Raw genomic sequence first — 20,182 nt, forward strand, 5'->3', positions numbered from 1 at the left:
AATGAAAATGTAGGCCTGTCTAATGTTATTTGCGCGCAAATAGAACTGCATTGTATGCATACGATACATATCAGGGGCTTGGGTTGTATGCCTAAGTAACCAAACAAACTGCTTGTAACGACCATCAACGGTACAAAGAAACCTGCAAAAGCGACAGGGAAAAGCAGAGAACCAAAGAATTGACAAAAATTATAAATGAATGGAAAAAGCAGTACTGGCTCAAGACAGTTTGTTTGTTGAGTTCCCTATTGCCGCTGCCTTCGACTCTCTGTACCTCTCTCCAGGGGGGTTGGAATTCTAGCAGGAGCTCCTCTGCATATTAGGCCACATACTCCTGATGTAGCCAGTCCTCCAAGAGCTTGGAATTCTAGCAGGGGCTCCTTTGCATATTAGGCCACACCCCCTGATGTAGCCAATCCTCCAAGAGCTTGGAATTCTAGCAGGGGCTCCTTTGCATATTAGGCCACACACCCCTGATGCAGCCAGTCCTCCAAGAGCTTGGAATTCTAGCAGGGGCTCCTTTGGCTATTAGGCCACACACCCCTGATGTAGCCAGTCCTCCAAGAGCTTGGAATTCTAGCAGGGGCTCCTTTGCATATTAGGCCACGCACCCCTGATGTAGCCAATCCTCCGAGAGCTTACAAAAAAGAGCCTTGTAAAACTCTTGGAGGATTGGCTACATCAGGGGTGTGTGGCCCAATAGGCAAACAGCTCCTGCTGGAATGCCACCCCTGCCTCTCTCTACAGCTCTGCTCTCTCCTCAGGAACAGGAGGGGACCTCCCTCTCTTCCCCTCCCGCTTAAAAAAAAAAAAGCAGAATGTGTTAAACATGTCCTATAGTGGGAGGGCATGTTTAACATCATATAAGACATTTAAAAGGTGATGGCCAGAACTCCCTTTGGAGTTCAGGTATGCTTGTCACAACCTTGCTCCTGGCTCCACCCCCCAAAGTCCCCAGATATTTCTTGAATTGGACCTGGCAACCCTAGGAGAATGACCGGTTACTGCCCTGCCCCAATGCTACCAAAAGCCACTGACTCTATTTACCTAGTAGATGAGCCAGCCCTTCCGGTCTGTTCCCCCCCTTCTTCATCTAATGCACAGTCTTGGGCTTTACCCAGGAAGATCACTTCAGGGGGATCTCGGCTTCCATAGATTTTATATAAGAAAACACTCGTCATCATCAATAAAATAAATAAATTCACCATTGCCCAAATGCTATTAGGATCTTGGCCGAGAACCAGGAGTGTCATTACGGTGTTGGCTCCCAAGCGGAGAGAAGTGCTTTGGGCTGATAGAGCTTCTTGCTCTTGGCTGGAGACCTTTGGAGACACCGGCCCAGTTGGTGGCAATAGCAAAAGGGTAACCGCGGCATATATAATTTAAAAGCTTATTGGAAATTTAGTACCTGAGAGATTTTGTAATGGAAGAGGAACCTGCTTGAAAAGCCATTCCCTTGATCTTCGCCCCTTTTTTAACCTGGAGGGGTAAACTGACCCTCTGAAAAGGCACACACACACACACACACAGAGTCATTTTACCTGTTAGAAATGCCCACTGATAAGAGCAGAGCACAGACTAGACCATTAGACCTGAGAAACTGGGTAAACTGGAATCTCCCCCCCCCCAGGGTTAATTGCTCCTACCCAGCGAGAAAATCATGAGTGCTAAATCAGGAACACGGCATGTCCCAGGAGAGATGAGGAGAGAAGAGAGAGAGAGAGAGAGCCAAAAGCCTGGTTTCAAAATCTCCGGGCTGTTTTGTGCATGATCTGGTCCATAGGCTGAGCACAAGAGCCAGAGTTGCAAAACAAAACCATGTGGTCTGCCTCACCACGTGCAAAGGCTTCTGAAATGCCTTTGGCCTCTCTTCCATCAAACCCAGGGCCCTTTTTTGTAGCAGGAACTCATTTGCATATTAGGCCACGCCCCCTGACATCACCATTGATTCACACAGGGCTTTTTTGTAGAAAAGGACCAGTAGGGATTGATTTGCATATTAGGCCACACCCCCTGACACCAAGCCAGCCGGAACTGCGGTCCTCTGAATTCCTGCCCCCCCCGAGGCCACACCCTCCTGATGTAGCCAATCCTCCAAGAGCTTACAGGACTCTTAGTAGAGGGCCTACTGTAAGCTCCAGGAGGATTGGCTACATCAGGGAGGTGTGGCCTAATATGCAAAGGAGTTCCTGCTACCAAAAAAGCCCTGGCCAAATCCAACATCTTCTACACAGCCTCTGTGATTAACCTTTCTTTCAAACTCAACCAGAACCTGGGCATAGATTTGCCAACCTCCAGGAAGGGGGTGGGTGGGTAGAGATCTCCCAGAATAATAGCAGATTGGATGACAGAGAGCAGTTCCCCTGGAGAAAATAAGAGTTTGGGGGGGGGGGGGTCCTTCTGTGGCATTATACCACAATAGCTTTTGCAGCACCTGCATCATTGGCCCTTTTAACTGGAGGTGCCAGCAATTGAACCTGGGACCTTCTGCATGCCAAGAAGAGGCTGTACCATTGAGTTGCAGTCTCTTCTATATTTCTTTATGCTCTCTATATCTGTGTTCTCCCCTTAAAACCAAGCACTCCAGCTCTTGTATTTTGGCTTGGAATCTTTCGGCGCTAGAAAATAAAGAGCTCCACTCATTTCACTTTTATGAACTGGGATCTATGCACAGAAAAGCATTCCTTCTTGTAATGCTGGCACTTACGCACTTGGACTGAAAAACTAGCCATGGTCTGAGTCAGACCATCGTGTACTGACCGACAGCAGTGCTTTGTGGCCATGAAGAAAGGTTCAAATGCCTGGGGCTCTTTAGCTTGGAGAAACGTCGACTGCGGGGTGACATGATAGAGGTTGACAAGATAATGCATGGGATGGAGAAAGTAGAGAAAGGAGTCCTTTTCTCCCTTTCTCACAATACAAGAACTCATGGGCATTCGATGAAATTGCTGAGCAGACAGGTTAAAACGGATAAAAGGAAGTCCTTCTTCACCCAAAGGGTGATTAACATGTGGAATTCACTGCCACAGGAGGTGGTGGCGGCTGCAGGCATAGCCAGCTTCAAGAGGGGATTGGATAAAAATATGGAGCAGAGGTCCATCAGTGGCTATTAGCCACAGAATATATATATATGTGTGTATGTGTGTGTGTATACACACATACATATATTGGCCACTGTGTGACACAAAGTGTTGGACTGGATGGGCCATTGGCCTGATCCAACATGGCTTCTCTTATGTTCATAGAGGTTTCTTCAAGCACCGTTCCCTGGAGCTCCCAGATATTGAACTGGGAACCTTCTGCATAGAATCATATCATAGAATCACAGCATTGGAAGGGGCCATCCAGGCCATCTAGTCCAACCCCCTGCTCAATGCAGAATCAGCCTAGAGCATCCCTGGCAAGTGTTTGTCCAGCCGCATGTGCATGGAACAAGCTCTTCAGCAGAGCTCTCAGCCATCCCTGATGCTGTATTAAAACTCCCAAGTCTACAAGACATAATTGCATTGGGCTGAAGGATTTTGCTTACTCTTCTGGGTGGTGGGGAGGCTGCAGCCTGTCTTGGATGCAGCAGGATAAATTGGGAAATAACACAGACCATCACAGCCGAGGTAAGCAACCTGGTCTCTTCCTCTCTGCTCCTGAGTGCCTCGGTTTTGGCTAGTTATTTCAGATTCTCTGCCAAGAGCAACGCCATTGGCAGAGCCAGATAAGGGTACCCCTGCCAAATCTGCTACCTCTCCCTTTGGGGTCATCACAGCCTCTCTTGCCGGTACAGACGCTTTTATGCAAAGCTGGTAAACCTCGCACTGAGGAGACAGCATCTCTGTTTTAATAGATCCAGCTCCCAGCTCTGCTGCAAGCAGAACAGGCGCATCCTGACAGTCCGTTGTCCCCGGGTTCACTGGGCTTTTGCGTTGGAATTGGCCTTTCCCAGGGCTTTTTTTTTCATAGCAAGAACTCCTTTGCATATTAGGCCACACCCCCTTGATGTAGCCAATCCTCCAAGATCTTACAGGGCTCTTTGTACAGAGCTCTTGAAGGATTGGCTACGTCAGGGGTGCGTGGCCTAATATGCAAAGGAGCTCCTGCTACGAAAAAAAGAGCAAGCCCTGGCCTTTCCAGTTTTAGCTCTGGAACCAATCCAAAAGACGAGAGGACATCTGAGCGTATTCAGGGGCCCTGTCCTTCTCCAGAGAGGAAAAACTTGCAAGGCAAGGGATTCAAGCTTGGTTTTCCTTCCTGCAAATAGTGTCACCATCTTCCAGTCACAGCCTGGAAATCTCCCACAATCAGGGGTGGAATTTTAGCAGGAGTTCCTTTGCATATTAGGCCACACACCCCTGATGTAGCCAATCCTCCAAGAGCTTACAAAAAAAAGAGCCTTGTAAGCTCTCAGAGGATTGGCTACATCAGGGGAGTGTGGCCTAAGACGCAAAGGCGCTCCTGCTAGAATTCCAACCCTGCCCACAATTACAGCTGGTCTCTAGACTACAGAGGTCAGTTCCCCTGGAGAAAGCAGCTGCATTGGCAAGGGAGCTTCTATGGCATTTTACTCCACTAAGGTTCCTTCCCTCCCCAAGCACCATCCTCCCCAAGGTCTGCCCCCAAATCACCAGGGATTTCCCAACCCAGCACCGGCAACCCCACCAAGATATCCACCTGCTCCCATCGCAGTGCAGAAGAGACCCCCAAACTTCACCTCCTTACCTCTTCTGTTTTGCTTGGAACGAGGAGCCCCTGAGATTTTTCACCATGCCCGCTCCATGCTGCACTTCTGTGCTCCTTTCACCGAGACGGTCCCTCCTTCCATTCTAGCCCACCGGCTATTGTCCTTGACTCATCCTCCGTAGACAACACAAATACCTCAGCTTGCGAAGGAGGAGTTGGAAGCGGGGCCGTTTTGTTCCCAGCATGTCCTTCCCGTGTCTGGTTGTAGGAGACGGCTTAAGTTGGAAAATGTCTTTCCACCCACAGAACCTGTTTGGCAACTTCTGTTTGTGAACAGCAAAGGCTGGAATATTCTGACACAAAGGCACATTCCCCCCCCCCCCACACACACACATACTCACACTCACAGCCCTGCAAGCCAGTGACTCCAGGCGAAAAGCCACATCTTTGAACCCATGAAGCCGACTTCTCTGGAGTCAGAATGCTGTTCCACTAAGGTCAGTCTTGTCGGCTCTGAACAGCAGCAGATCTCCGGGGGCCTTGAGTCCAAACATTCCACAGGACTTCCTACCTGACCCGAAGAAGAAGAAGAAGAAGAAGAAGAAGAAGAAGAAGAAGAAGAAGAAGAAGAAGAAGAAGAAGAAGAAGAAGAAGAAGAAGAAGAAGAAGAAGAAGAAGAAGAAGACATTGGATTTATATTCCGCCCTCCTCACAGAGCGGCTCACAATCTCCTTTACCTTCCTCCCTCGCAACAGACACCTTGTCAGGTAGGTGGAGCTGAGAGAGCTCTCACAGAAGCTGCCCTCTCTCTGTGAGAGCTATGGCTGACCCAAGGCTATTCCAACAGCTGCAAGTGGAGGAGTGGGGAATCAAACCCGGTTCTCCTAGATAAGAGTCTGTGCACTTCACCGCTACACCAGATTGGCTCTGAAGATGCCAAGGACTGATACAGGGGACTTCTGAATGCAAAGACTGGATGAGCCACAGCCATCCCTGTGCTGATCTCCACATCTGGCAGGGAGCTGTTCCTGTAGGCAGCAGAAGAGAAGACTCACCATAAGGGGTTTAAATTAAGGGCGGGAAGGTACCAGCTGGATATTAGAAAAGGCTTTTTTTTTTTTTTACAGAGTTGTTCAACAGTGGAGTCAGCCACCAAGGGAAGTGGCTCCACTGCACTGGCCATCTTTAAGCAGCGGCTGGACAAACACTTGTCAGGGAAGCTCTAGGCTGATCCTTAAGAACATAAGAGAAGCCATGTTGGATCAGGCCAATGGCCCATCCAGTCCAACACAGTGGCCAAAAATATATACACACACTGTGGCTAATAGCCACTGATGGACTTCTGCTCCATATTTTTATCTAACCCCCTCTTGAAGCTGTCTATGCTTGTAGCCGCCACCACCTCCTGTGGCAGTGAATTCCACATGTTAATCACCCTTTGGGTGAAGAAGTACTTCCTTTTGTCCGTTTTAACCTGACTGCTCAGCAATTTCATCGAATGCCTACGAGTTCTTGTATTGTGAGAAAGGGAGAAAAGAACTTCTTCCTCTACTTTCTCCATCCCATGCATTATCTTGTAAACCTCTATCATGTCACCCCGCAGTCGACGTTTCTCCAAGCTAAAGAGCCCCAAGCGTTTTAACCTTTCTTCATAGGGAAAGTGTCCCAACCCTTTAATCATTCTTGTTGCCCTTTTCTGGACTCTTTTCAATGCTATAATATCCTTTTTGAGGTGCGGTGACCAGAATTGCACACAGTATTCCAAATGAGACCTCACCATCAATTTACACAGGGGCATTATGATACTGGCTGATCTGTTTTCAATTCCCTTCCTAATAATTCCCAGCATGGCATTGGCCTTTTTTATTGCAATCGCACACTGTCTTGACAATTTCAGTGAGTTATCTACCACGACCCCAAGATCTCTCTCTTGAGCAGGGGGTTGGGCTGGATGGCCTCTATGGGCCCTTCCAACTCTATGATTCTTTGATTCTATCTCAAAACCAGGGCTTTTTTTGAGCAGGAATGCACAGGAACGCAGTTCCAGCTGGCATGCACTGGCAACTCAAGAACAACCATCTGAAACAGAATGGCATACTCAGAAGGTCTTTGATCTGACTCAGCCAGGTAATTCTTGATCTGTTTTATGTCTTACCAGTCACTATTGGAACCATGGATGGATGGTTGATAAAAGGATAGATGACAGACAGGTGGATGGATGGATGGATGGAGATAGACAGATGGGTGGACAGACAGATAGATGGGCGGACAGTCAGATAGATGGATGGATAGACGGATGGATAGATGGATAAGTGATAGATAGATGATGGATGGATGGATAGATAGATAGATAGATAGATAGATAGATAGATAGATAGATAGATAGATAGATAGATAGATAGATAGACAGACAGACAGACAGACAGATAGACAGACAGACAGACAGACAGACAGACAGATAGATGATAGATAGAAGATAGATGATAGATAGATGATAGATAGAAGATAGATAGAAGATAGATGATAGATAGATAGATAGATAGATAGATAGATAGATAGATAGATAGATAGATAGATAGATAGATAGATAGATAGATAGATAGATAGATAGATAGGGAGGGAGATGATAGAAAGATAGATGAGAGAGAGAGAGGGAGAGAGAGAGGAGAGAACCTTTCCCCCTTGAGGTTGGGAAGTGCCCCCAAGAGGCACACCCTGCAGGGATGAGAGGCCAGACCCTGCACTGAAAATGGGCCACCCAATTGCGTAGCGGTTGAACTGGAGACAGATGTGGACTTCCCAAAATCGTCTTCAGGGCGGCTGTTCCAGCAGGAGCCATTTGCCAGAGGGCCAGTCAGACGTGCCGATTCCTCTCGGACTTTCTGTACCATCCTTTGCAAAGCAGCAGGAGCAGGCCGCAGAGGCAGCCACTTAGCAACACTTTTCAAAAATCACAGCAAATTGCTTCCAGCTCTCCTTCGCTACTGCCCCAGTTCAGGTGGCTTCAGAGCTCCGCGCTCAAACGCACACCTGGGAACAAGCAGAATCATTGGGTAGAGAAACCTCATTTCTTTATTCATTTTGGATATTTTTCTGCTGTTTTTCTCCTGCAAAGCAAGCCTCAAGACGGAGGGCCTACGAAAACAAGCAGGGACAACAAATGAACAGTTAGATTCGAGTCCAGGGGCTCCTTAGAGACCCACAAGAGCTGCAGGGTAGAAGCTTCCATGAGTCAAAGCCAGTGTTCCGTTAGCAGGAGCCAGCTCGCAGATTTTGAGCCTCCAGCTCACACTATTTTGTCTTAGCTCAGGAAGGATGACCCCAGAGCACACTAATCAGCTCAGAACCAGGACTGGATCTACATGTTTTTTGAGGGGGGGGGGAGGGACAAAATTAAAAAATGACGGCCCCTTATGGGTCATTCTATCGTACAGTCCCATAGAATACAACGGACTGCATTCCCAATTTGGCGCCGCCCTCTCCATTGGCGCTTGAGGCAAGCACCCCGCTGTGCCCCCCTAGATCCAGCTCAGCACAACTCTAACAGCAGTAGCTCACCAAGTAGAATTTTCGCTCACAAGACTCTGCAGCTTAGAGGGAACACTGGTCAAATCTCTCTTTGCAGGACATGAGGGTGAACGAAGATCTCTCATAAGAACATAAGAGAAGCCATGTTGGATCAGGCCAATGGCCCATCCAGTCCAACACTCTGTGTCACACAGTGGCCAAAAAAAGTTATATATATATACACACACACTGTGGCTAATAGCCACTGATGGACCTCTGCTCCATATTTTTATCTAAACCCCTCTTGAAGGTGGCCATGCTTGTGGCCTCCACCACCTCCTGTGGCAGTGAATTCCACATGTTAATCACCCTTTGGGTGAAGAAGGACTTCCTTTTATCCGTTTTAACCTGTCTGCTCAGCAATTTCATCGAATGCCCACGAGTTCTTGTATTGTGAGAAAAGGACTTCTTTCTCTACCTTCTCCATCCCATGCATTATCTTGTAAACCTCTATCATGTCACCCCGCAGTCGACGTTTCTCCAAGCTAAAGAGTCCCAAGCGTTTCAAGCTTTCTTCATAGGGAAAGTGTTCCAGCCCTTTAATCTCTGAGTCTTTATCCCATCAGAAGGCAGGAGGGGGGAGATAGAAAATAAAGCTTGTAAAGTGTGCAAAAAAGTACAACGTATGTATGCAGCTTGAATGGAGCAGAGGGGAAGTGCTTGGGAGCAGAAAACCAGCATTTGGAGTGAGATAACAACAATCTACAAAAATCACAGGGCAATAACAGGCAACGGTAGCAGCCGGGGGTGGGGGGGTGGGGCTGAGCTAGGGTTGACAAGATCGCAACAGGGATGCGCATGATGTCCTGTTTCACAGGAGGCTTCTACAAGCTTCAAAAACCATTTAAACAATTCATATAGGAGACCAAAGCTCCACCATTCTGTTGCGATCTTGTGCCTTGCCTGTTTCCAACAATTACACAGGCTAAAAGAAGACTGGGAGCATTGGAGTCTATCTTCACAACTCACTCTACCACGTCCCGAAGTTCCAGTTTCAAAGAACTGATTATTATATACAAACAGATGGGCTTGATGTTCGGGTGTGGCTTGCTTATGCACTTTGTATAGCATTATTTTTCTATAAGTATAAAAAGTGTTGTAGAAATATTTAAAAGTATTGAGGCTTGTTTTGGCATGGATGCCCTAGGGGCAGGGGTGGCCAACGGTAGCTCTCCAGATGTTTTTTTTGCCTACAACTCCCATCAGCCCCAGCCAGCAAGGCCAATGGCTGGGGCTGATGGGAGTTGTAGGCAAAAAACATCTGGAGAGCTACCGTTGGCCACCCCTGCCCTAGGGCTTTTTGCCTGCTCCAATTTCCACATTACTCTTGTTGGTTGCCAAATCCCCAGGTGGGGGCATGGGATCCCCCTGTTTGGAGGCCCTCGTCCTACTTCAAGGTCATCAGAAAGTCTGGGGGAAAGGAAAATATCTGCTGGGCACTCCGTTATGCCCTATGGAGCTCAATTCCCATAGGGTATAATGGAGGATTGATCTGTGGGTACCTGGAGCTCTGGGGGGCTGTTTTTGAGGTAGAGGCACCAGATTTGTAGCATAGCATCCAGTGCTTCTCCTCATAACACCCTCCACGTTTCAAAAGGATTGAGTCCAATTCTATGAGCCCCCAAATAAGGTGCCCCTATCCTTCATTATTTCCAATGGAGGGGAGGCATTTAAAAGGTGTGCAGTCCCTTTAAATGGCCAGAACTCCCTTCGGAGTTCAATGATGCTTGTCACAGCCTTACCCCTGGCTCCACCCCCAAAAGTCCCCAGATATTTCTTGATTGGACTTGACAACCCTAACAACAATCCGCAACAATCAGAGGGCAATAACAGGCAGCAGCCGCCAAGCTGATGGAGCAACCTCCCTGGACGAAGTGCGGCAGCATCTAAAAACCCTTGCTGTCAAAGTAGCAGGATGAAAATAAAGCATAGTTTGTGTATTGGGGGGGGGGGGGTGTCTCGATCCAGCAAATTGGCGTCCCTCTTCCTTGTCTGTTTCCACCCACACCCTCCCATGCTTGCTTTCCCCCGTCTATTAGCCCTCCTTCCTGCCTCTCTAATTAGCTTCCTCAGCTGCCCACGCAGGGACTCCAGAGAGATCTTCTCGCCTGCCTCCACCACTGGACTAATGAGCTCCGTTAACAAGGCACCCGTCATTGGCTGGCATCTGTCACCAACCACTGTGGAACTGGGAGAGGCGGGAGTCAAGCTCCTGGGGGAGAAGGCAGGGCGATGGATTGGGTCTGAAGCAAGGGGATGGGCGTGGAGGGGCCCCCAGCAAATAAGAACAGTCCTTTCCAGACTGCCCCTTGGCTCAGAGTGTTAAAGCTGCAGTCCTAAGCTCTGCTCACAACCTGAGTCCGATCTCCGGTGGAAGCTGGGTTTTCAGGTAGCCGGCTTGAGGTTGACTCAGCCTTCCATCCTTCCGAGGTCGGTAAAATGAGTACCCAGCTTGCTGGGAGAGGAAAGCGTAGATGGCTGGGGAAGGCAATGGCAAACCACCCCATAAAAAGTCTGCCGTGAAAACGTTGTGAGAACAACATCACCCCAGAGTTGGAAGTGACTGGTGCTTGCACAGGTGACCTTTCCTTCCAGATGTTACAGTCCCATGTAGGACCAGAACCAACAGGTTGAAATTAAATCAAAAGAGTTTCCAGCTCAACATTAGGAAGAACTTCCTGACCATTAGAGCGGTTCCTCAGTGGAACAGGCTTCCTCAGGAGGTGGTGGGCTCTCCTTCCTTGGAGGTTTTTTAAAACAGAGGCTAGATGGCCATCTGACAGCAATGCGGATCCTGTGAATTTAGAGGGAGGTATTTGTGAGTTTCCTGCATTGTGCAGGGGGTTGGACTAGATGACTCTGGAGGGCCCTTCCAACTCTATGATTTTATGTAGCTGGAGCTGACTAGCCATGCGCAAAATGGGAGCGCGGGCCACCTGTGATCGACCTGCTGTCCATGGTTGCTTTGCTGTGAGAATGGGGGCAATGTGTGTATCTGCCATGGACTTAAGAGCCAGTTTGTTGTAGTGGTTAAGAGCACGGACTCTAATCTGGGAGGACAGAGTTTGATTCCCCCCTCCATCACATGCAGCTGCTGGTATGACCTTTGGTCAGTCACAACACTCTCAGAGCTGTTCCCTCAAGAGCAGTTCTCCCAGAGCTCTGTCAGCCCCAGCTGCCTCACAGGGTGTCTGTTGTGGGGAGAGGAAGGGAAAGGAGATTGTAAGCCGCTCTAAGTGAAGACTCTGTGGCATTATACCCTATTGAAGTCCCTAACCTCCCCAGCCTCTGCTTCCCAAATCTCCAGGAATTTCCCAGCTCAGAGTTGTCACCCACGAATTTCTGCCTGACACGTGGCCCAAACAGTGCTGCCTGGCTATTTCAAATGGCAACCGAAATTTGAGAGCAATGATTTACTGCTGTGCATGAGCCACGATCGCCTCACAGAAAAAGTCCAGCGTGCCGATAAGAATTCTCCCTTTTTTGCCTGGCCTGGGCGTCTGGGGACAGGCCACGCCAGACAGAAGGCTCCACAGTTCCTTCCTGCAGCCCAGCCCAATGGCGCAAGCTGCGGGCTGACCCAGGCCTCAGGCCAAAGGAGCAAGACAATGAACACTTTCCTGTCAGCAGAAGCCGAAGGGAGGCCAAAAAGAAAAGCTGTCCTAGGATGATGAGGGACTAAAAGCAGGCATTCCACAGGAAGTGCGCCTCCCTACCCTACCTCCCCACCTCTAGCTCTTCCCATTTCCACCTTCCTCTTTTTTTCAAGTCCTTGAAAGAAATGACGTCTTCATCTTTTCCCTCCTGGGGTCTTGTCATACTCACAATCTTCCCACTCCACCCACAAACAAAGAGGCCAGGCATCTTGCTCCCACAAGTAGCCGTGCCCCCTCTGCGTGGTTCTTCTGTAAAAGGACTGAAAGAGGCTCACAGCACTTCAGACGTCCCGGTTTGTCCAGGGACCAATCCATCAGGCAGAATTCATTTCCTTCCAATTATCCCGCTGACAGACCAGATTCATTAAGAGAAAAATAAAATCAGGATTCTTTAGATTCCTGGACTCTCCTGTACACATTCTGACTTACTTATGCCCACAAAGCATTTTTAAAAAATGTTTCTGAATATATTTTTTAAAAAGCTGTGTCAAGTTGATAGGTTTCTCACCACCCCTGACACCGAACATGTGTGTGTGTATTTTCTGTGGCCCCAAGAAGGTACGACCGGAACCAACGGGTTGACATTAAATCAGAAGAGTTTTCGGCTCAACATTAGGAAGACCTCAGTGGAACAGGCTTCCTCAGGAGGTGGTGGGCTCTCCTTCCTTGGAGGTTTTTAAACAGAGGCTAGATGGTCATCTAACAGCGATGAAGATCCTGTGAATTTAGGGGGAGATGTTTGTGAGTTTCTTGCATTGTGCAGGGGGTTGGACTAAATGACCCTGGAGGTCCCTTCCAACTCTATGATCATCTATCTGTCTATCTATTTATCTATGTAAATACATTTCAATTAGGGGGGAAATTGTTTGGTATGCTCACATTCACTGTTTGGTGATACAATCTTTGCACATTTGTACACACAGGGAGCAGTGGAGTCTTGTGAGCAAAAATTCTACATTGTGAGCTACAGTTGCGAGGTACTGCATAAATCAGTTTGTTCTGGGGCCCTCCTTCCTAAGACAACAATGTGTGAGCTGGAGGCAAAAAAACTGTGAGGTGGCTCACACTAACTCAGCTTAGAGGGTACATTCATAGGGAGTCAAAAGGCAGAGGTTGCCTGTCATTTGCAACAAAGGGGTCTCTGCAAATCTACTTGTGGGTTGAGGCTTCGCTTCTGAGATATGATGAGATCAGGCTAACCGGGGCCATCCAGGTCAGGGCACTGTTATTCAGGCATGGAAACCTACCAGACTGCCCTCCATGGGAGATGGGCGATTCTTGCAATATCTGTCTGGATGTCACAAAGAACTTTGCAAAGGAGTCAGTTGCACAGGCTAGTGCAAGGAGTGCATGTTCTGCCTTTGTGATGGGCGTAACCAAGGCTTTTTTTGAGCAGGGACACATCGTTCCAACTGGCTTGGTGACAGGGGGTGTGGCCTAATACGCAAATGAATTCCTGCAGGGCTTTTTCTCCAAAAAAGAAAAAAATCCTGGGTGTAACCCTCCCCCCTTATCTGTCTTCTCCTGTATCTCCTTACATCCCCTAGCCGTAGGTGTGTTTTCAAGTTAGGAAGACTGAGGGCGTTTTCGCACAGGGCTTACCCCGGAGCGACGTCCCTCTTCACCGCGCAGCGTCTGCGCGGATTTCGCACCAACTGCTCCGCAGAACCCGGAAGAGCCGCGGCTTTTGCGTCGCAAATGTAAACTGGTTTTTGGCGGTTTACATTTGCGACGCAAAAGGTCAGGAACTTCCTGGTTCCTCGGAGCAGTTGGTGGGAAATCCGCGCAGACGCTGCACGGTGAAGAGGGACGTCGCTCCGAGGTAAGCTCAGTGGGAAAACGGCCTGAATGCCCTGACACTGCAGAGTTTAAGGGCCCTTCGCTAAATTCTGCATTCTGACTGCTATGGCTGCTGTGCATCTGGAATAAGTGAGACCATAGATCACCTCACCTTTTTCTGTGGTGGATGGATATCACTCAAGAGACGTTTGGATTACATCCTTCCTCAGAAAATATCAGCTACATGTCAGGATTGGATAAATATATGGAGCAGAGGCCCAGCAGTGGCTATTAGCCATAACATATAGATGGCACACTATGTCTGGGGCAGTAATGCTCTGTACCGGTGCTTGGGGGGCGCCAGTGGGAGGGCTTCTGGACTTCTGGGCCTGCTGGTGGACCTCCTGATGGCACTTGGGTTTTGGCCATTGTGTGACCCAGACTGTTGGACTAGATGGGCTATCAGCCAGATCCAACAGTTTCTCTCTTATGTTCTTAAATCTCACCTCTTTTTTGCCTACAGAATTTTTTTTAAAAAACACACATTCCGTTGCCAAATTCTTGTGGTTTCTTTAAGAGATGGATTTTAATTTGCCATGCTGTATTTCAATGTTTACCGCTTCGTATTTTATCTTGTATCTGTATTGACTTTGCTCAAGACCTTTGGGTCACAGGAGCGTAATAATAAAGGAAGGCGAGGGATTCAGTGCTGCTTGAACGAAGTGCTAACTTCTCTGCTCCAAAACCCGGACATAGAATCCTAATTAAAGACAGTGCCTATGACGATGTAGGGATCTGGATGGTGGGAAAAGCGGGTATAGACTCTGCTTTCACTTTCCTTGCCCCCTCTCCCACAGACTCCAGCCCACAAGCGCCATGAAACGATGGCACAATTCTATTTCCCAGTTCATTTTGCTCTGACGCTTCTGTGAATGGCTACTGTCAGCTACTGGGCAAGAGGAAACCAGAAGTCTGATCCAATAAGACTGCTTGCTGGATGATTCGTGATACACAAGGAGCCGTGGCCAATGGTAGAGCATCGACTTGGCATACAGATGGTGTCAGGTTCAATCCCTGGCATCTCCAGTTAAAAGGACCAGGCAGTAGGCGATCTGAAAGGCCTCTGCCTGAGACCCTGGAGAGCTGCAGACAATAGTGAGCGTGATGGAACAATGGTCTCATTTGGGATAAGGCAACTTTGTGTATGTATTATGGTGACAAAATTCCATTGGGTCACATCTCTTCTTCAGAGCAACCAGCTGTATTTAGATGGCCAGGAAGCCCAGGTCTGATCTTGTAAAACTGCTCCAGTGTTCTTACAGGTAATGCACAGGTGACAAACAGTCCCCTTGCAGACAAGAGCTACGAATGCTTTTGAGCCAAGGGATGTCCACAGACAGACAGATTATTTTTTCTTCCTGAGGCTGTTTCCAGGATCGAAGGACATCGAATTATAAGATCCAATTTGGATCCCTGAAATATCATGGCCGGAGATATGGATTCCACCACCTGGGGATACAAGAGAGGGGAGAAAAGAAGAAATTCAGTTCAGTCCCCAAGTGGCGAAAAAGACAGGTCTTCTGACAAAGAGGAAAGAGTTACAACAATAGTCTGTTTCTTTGAGTTGCAGTCACCCTCGCAACAGGTGTTAAATTCATTTAGCAAGACTAGGAATGTTGGGCCAGATCTGGCAATAATTTCTGCCAACAAAAGGTATTTCCAGGGCCATTTTTTGTAGCAGGAACTCCTTTGCATATTAGGCCACACCCCACTGATGTAGCCAATCCTCTAAGAGCTTACAGGGCCTACTGTTAGCTCTTGGAGGATTGGCTGCATCAGGGGGTGTGGCCTAATATGCAAAGGAGTTCCTGCTACAAAAAAAGCCCTGGGTATTTCTACCAGCAGAAAGGAAGTATTTTGACCAATGCTTTTTTTTGTAGCAGGAACTCCTTTGCATATTAGGCCACACACCCCTGATGTAGCCAATCCTCCAAGAGCTTACAGTAGGCCCTGTAAGAAGAGTCCTGTAAGCTCCAGGAGGAACAGCTGCATCAGGGGAGTGCAGCCTAATATGCAAAGGAGTTCCTGCTACAAAAAAAGCCCTGATCTTGCCTTTCCCATTACTCTGGAACCTGAAGCATCTCTCTGAAATACTGCTTCTGGAGATGCCTCTCCCCCAGAATACTTCTAAAGGGGGGAGTCAGTGGTTTGCTGTGTGAGGGCGGAAGACTGGCAAATATCAACACCCTTCCATTAGCGGACATTCCTTCTGTAGTACCTTCAAGCCATTACGGAGATGGGTTTTAATTCCCCATGCTATATTTCAATGTTGCATAAGAACATAAGAGAAGTCATGCGGGATCAGGCCAATGGCCCATCCAGTCCAACACTCTGCGTCACAAAGTGGCCAAAATGCAGGTGTCCACCAGCGGAGCCAGAACTCCAGAAGCTCTCCCACTGTTGCCCCCCAAGCACCAAGGATACGGAGCATCACTGCCCCATCTATACCTCGGTAAGTAATAGCCACGGATGAACCTCTGCTCCATATGTTCATCCAGTTTCCTCTTGAAGCTGTCTATGCTTCTGGCCACCAGTGTTCCCTCTAAGCTGAGTTAGTGTGAGCCACCTCACAGTTTTTTAACCTCTGGCTCACACATTTTTTTGTCTTCACTCACGAAAAATGGCCCCAGAGCAAACTAAAATTATGCAGTGGCTCACATCTTTAATACTAGCAGCTCACAAAGTAGAATTTCTGCTCACAGGACTCCCCGGCTTAGAGGGAACATTGCTGGCCACCACTACCCCCCGTGGCAGTGAATTCCACGTGTCTTTGGATGAAGTAGTACTTCCTTTTATCTGTTCTAGCCTGCTGCTCAGCCGTTTCATTAAGTGTCCACGAGTTCTTGTATTGTGCGAAGGGGAGAAAAGGACTTCCTTCTCTGCCTTCTCTATCCCATGCACAAACTTGTAAACCTCAGTCATGTCACCCCTCAGTCATCATTTATTGATTTGTCTTTTACCTTGTAAACCTGCGGTTCGACATTTTGAAAACTAGGAAAGAGAGTCTACCTCTTTTCTTTGTTGGTTCCCCCCCCCCCCCATTGGAGGTGGGAAGTGGGGTTAGCATTAGGGAGCAGTTCAAAAGATGATCCCCCGTGGTTTTCCACCTCCTTTCTGAAAGGGCACAATTCATTCTAGCCAGGGTTTTTTTAAAACAGAAACTCCTTTGCATATTAGGCCACACCCCTCTGATGTAGCCAATCCTCCAAGAGCCTACAGGGCTCTTCTTACAGGGCCTACTGTAAGCTCTTGGAGGATTGGCTACATCAGAGGGGTGTGGCCTAATACGCAAAGGAGTTCCAGCTTTTAAAAAAAAAGCCCCAATTCTACCACCTTGGAAGTCTTTCGCCTCTTTCTCCTACATGTGCAAACTAGGCTAAGAGTCAAAGTACATGGGAAGGTGGGAGTTTTGTGACTGCAACTCTGAATGTTTAATCAGGACCTAGAAAACACCTGTGTGTCCACCCCCACCCATTCCAATCAGGGCTGTGGTGCTGGGTAAGAGTAAGTGAATCTCACTCATGCTCTTTCCCAAATTGAAATGTTCGCCTCTGAGATATTTTAAGCTTCAACAGGAAAAAAAGAGAAATACCCTATTATGTCAAGTTTATTCATCTGTCTCCTGGAGCTTCAAGCAGACAGAGAGAGGTCATTTTTGATCAGGAAAATAGGATGAGACCCACAGTTAACTCCGTATTCACCACTGTACTCATCTGTATTGCCCTCCAGTGCATGTTTTAGTGGATATCTAGGACCACATGTTCCTCTGTAGTTCAATACCAAGATTTTTGGTGCTTGATGTGGCGCATGAATGTGGATGGACAGGGTTCTTCTTGTAGCAGGAATTCCTTTGCTTATTAGGCCACGCACCCCTGATGTAGCCAATCCTCCTGCAGCTTACAGTAGGCCCTGTACTAAGAGCCCTGTAAGCTTGTGGAGGATTGGCTACATCAGTGGGGTGTGGCCTAATAGGCAAAGGAGCTCCTGCTACAAAAAAAAAGCCCTGTGGATGGAGCAGCTTGGTCTCAAACATCATCACACCAAATTGTTCTTGATCACCACTGGTTGGGTCTGTACTAGGAACTCAACGCCTTGATCTGGATGGCCCAGACTAGCCAGGTCTCATCAGATTTCAGAAGCTAGGAAAGATCAGCTCTAGTTACTACTCGGATGAGAGACCACCATTCGAGGAGGGATGGTGGCTCAGTGGTAGAGCATCTGCTTGGGAAGCAGAAGGTCCCAGGTTCAATCCCTGGCATCTCCAACTAAAAAGGGTCCAGGCAAATAGGTGTGAAAAAGCTCAGCTTGAGACCCTGGAGAGCCGCTGCCAGTCAGGTGAGGGACGGTGGCTCAGTGGTAGAGCATCTGCTTGGGAAGCAGAAGGACCCAGGTTCAATCCCTGGCATCTCCAAAAAAGGGTCCAGGCAAATAGGTGTGAAAAACCTCAGCTTGAGACCCTGGAGAGCCGCTGCCAGTCAGGTGAGGGACGGTGGCTCAGTGGTAGAGCATCTGCTTGGGAAGCAGAAGGACCCAGGTTCAATCCCTGGCATCTCCAAAAAAGGGTCCAGGCAAATAGGTGTGAAAAACCTCAGCTTGAGACCCTGGAGAGCTGCTGCCAGTCTGAGAAGACAATACTGACTTTGATGGACTGAGGGTCTGATTCAGTATAAGGCGGCTTCATATGTTCACCAAAGAAGCCCGAAGTCACCATGCGGAAGGAAGCAGTGGCACACCACCTCTGAACATCCCTTGCCTTGAAAACCCCACAATCAGCAATCACTTAACAGCCCTTTCCACCAGTGGGGACTCACTTCCACACGGAGAGACTTGATTGAAGTAGGGCAGGAGGGACTGATCCCTGGTAAAGAATCCAGCTTCAGTAGGGTACTGGCTGTGGAAGGATGACTGAAATAGAGAGGGAGGGAGAAAGAGAGAACACGACACAGATCATGAGAACCACCTAGATCGGGGGTGTCAAACATGTGGCCCGAGGGCCAGATCAGGCCCCTGGAGGGCTCCTATCAGGCCCCCGAGCAATTCACTGTCATCTGCTTCCTTCTCCCTCTCTCTTGCTTCCTTCTGCATCACAGCTTGCTTTGCCAGGCTTGTTCAATCGCACAGGAGCTACAGAGCAAAGCCTCTATTTTCTTCATTGGCTGACCAGCACATGAAGCAGCTTAGGCACAAAAGCTCACAATGCCCAGCCATTTCACGTTTCCCCCTGGGTCTTAGGCACAAAGCATTGGCCATGAGATTTCTATAATGAATGTCAATAAATCAAAAGTAGGTTGCAACTTACAGATGCACACTGAACAACACCTGAACAGCATACACAAGATTGCAATGATTCAGAGGAATGGGTGTCAGTTATCGGAGACTTTAAACAAACAAAATATTGCAAGAGTATTTTAAGCATGTTTTATTTAAAGTTTTAAAAAATCTTTAATTGTGTTTGTCTGTGTCCTTCATAAAGTTTATATCTCTGCTACCTGGCATTACATTTGGGCAGGGCTTTTTTTGGTAGAAAAAGCCTAGCATGAACTCATTTGCATATTAGGCCACACCCCCTGACATCACCATTGTTTCACACAGGGCTTTTCTGTAGAAAAAGCCCATTAGGAACTCATTTACGTACTAGGCCACACTCCTTGACACCAAGCCAGCCGGAACTGCGCTCCTGTACGTTCCTGCTCAAAAAAAGGCCCTCATTTGGGGAGGATAGCAAATCTTGGTTTTCCAGGCTCTCTCAATCGCACAGCAGAGCTATTGAGCCAAGTCTCTCTTTCTTCTATTGGCTGAGGCTCCCCCCCATCCCCTGGGGAAGGAAGGAAGGAGCCACAACTTCCTTTGCCCCGTTCCCTGGGTCCCATGAGAGAAATAAATAATAAAAAGCACCTTTAAGACCAATGTGTGCTAATGTTTTAAAGTTTTTTTAAAAAATCTTTAATTGTGTTTGTCTGTGTCCTTTATAAAGTTTATATCTCTGTTTTTTGTTGTTGTTCAGTCGCACAGTCGTTGAGTCCGACTCTTTGCGACCCCATGGATAAAATCATGCCAGGCCCTCCTGTCTTCCACCATCCTCCGAAGTCTGCTCAAATCCGTGTTTGTTACATCAGTAACAGTAAGATTAGGTAACAGAGACGGCAAAAGATGAGATGGCTGTACAGCCATCTCATCTTTTGCCGTCTCTGTTACCTAATCTTAAATAGGTACACACATGGCCCCTCCCAACAAGGTCTCATTTATGTCAGATCCGGCCCTCATAACAATGAGTTTGACACCCCACACCTAGACTACTTCGACAATCAACATTACAATCTGAAACCAACGGTTTTGAAAGCACGTTCCCTTCCTCACCAGCCACTGTGCTTGTTCCATACAAAGAGTACAAGACAGCTAACTCGGGCGGCTTCAGGCAAGCGGAAGGACCGCTGCCCACCAGCCTCTCT

At 48.1% G+C, this 20,182-nt stretch overlaps 1 protein-coding gene across 1 annotated transcript in view; it reads right to left on the reverse strand.

Annotated features, from left to right (window-relative positions):
• Nucleotides 1–15,078: 15,078 nt before the first annotated feature.
• Nucleotides 15,079–20,182, reverse strand: part of LOC132583968 (receptor-interacting serine/threonine-protein kinase 3-like) — a 31,850-nt gene continuing 26,746 nt past the window's right edge. The window contains exons 12-13 of the mRNA XM_060255725.1: nucleotides 18,545–18,620; nucleotides 15,079–15,182 (exon numbers count right to left, since the gene is read on the reverse strand). Coding sequence (XP_060111708.1) covers nucleotides 15,079–15,182; nucleotides 18,545–18,620 — 180 coding nt within the window. The remainder of the gene's footprint in view (nucleotides 15,183–18,544; nucleotides 18,621–20,182) is intronic.

Source organism: Heteronotia binoei, chromosome 15, assembly GCF_032191835.1.
Source record: "Heteronotia binoei isolate CCM8104 ecotype False Entrance Well chromosome 15, APGP_CSIRO_Hbin_v1, whole genome shotgun sequence".
NCBI lineage: Eukaryota > Metazoa > Chordata > Lepidosauria > Squamata > Gekkonidae > Heteronotia > Heteronotia binoei.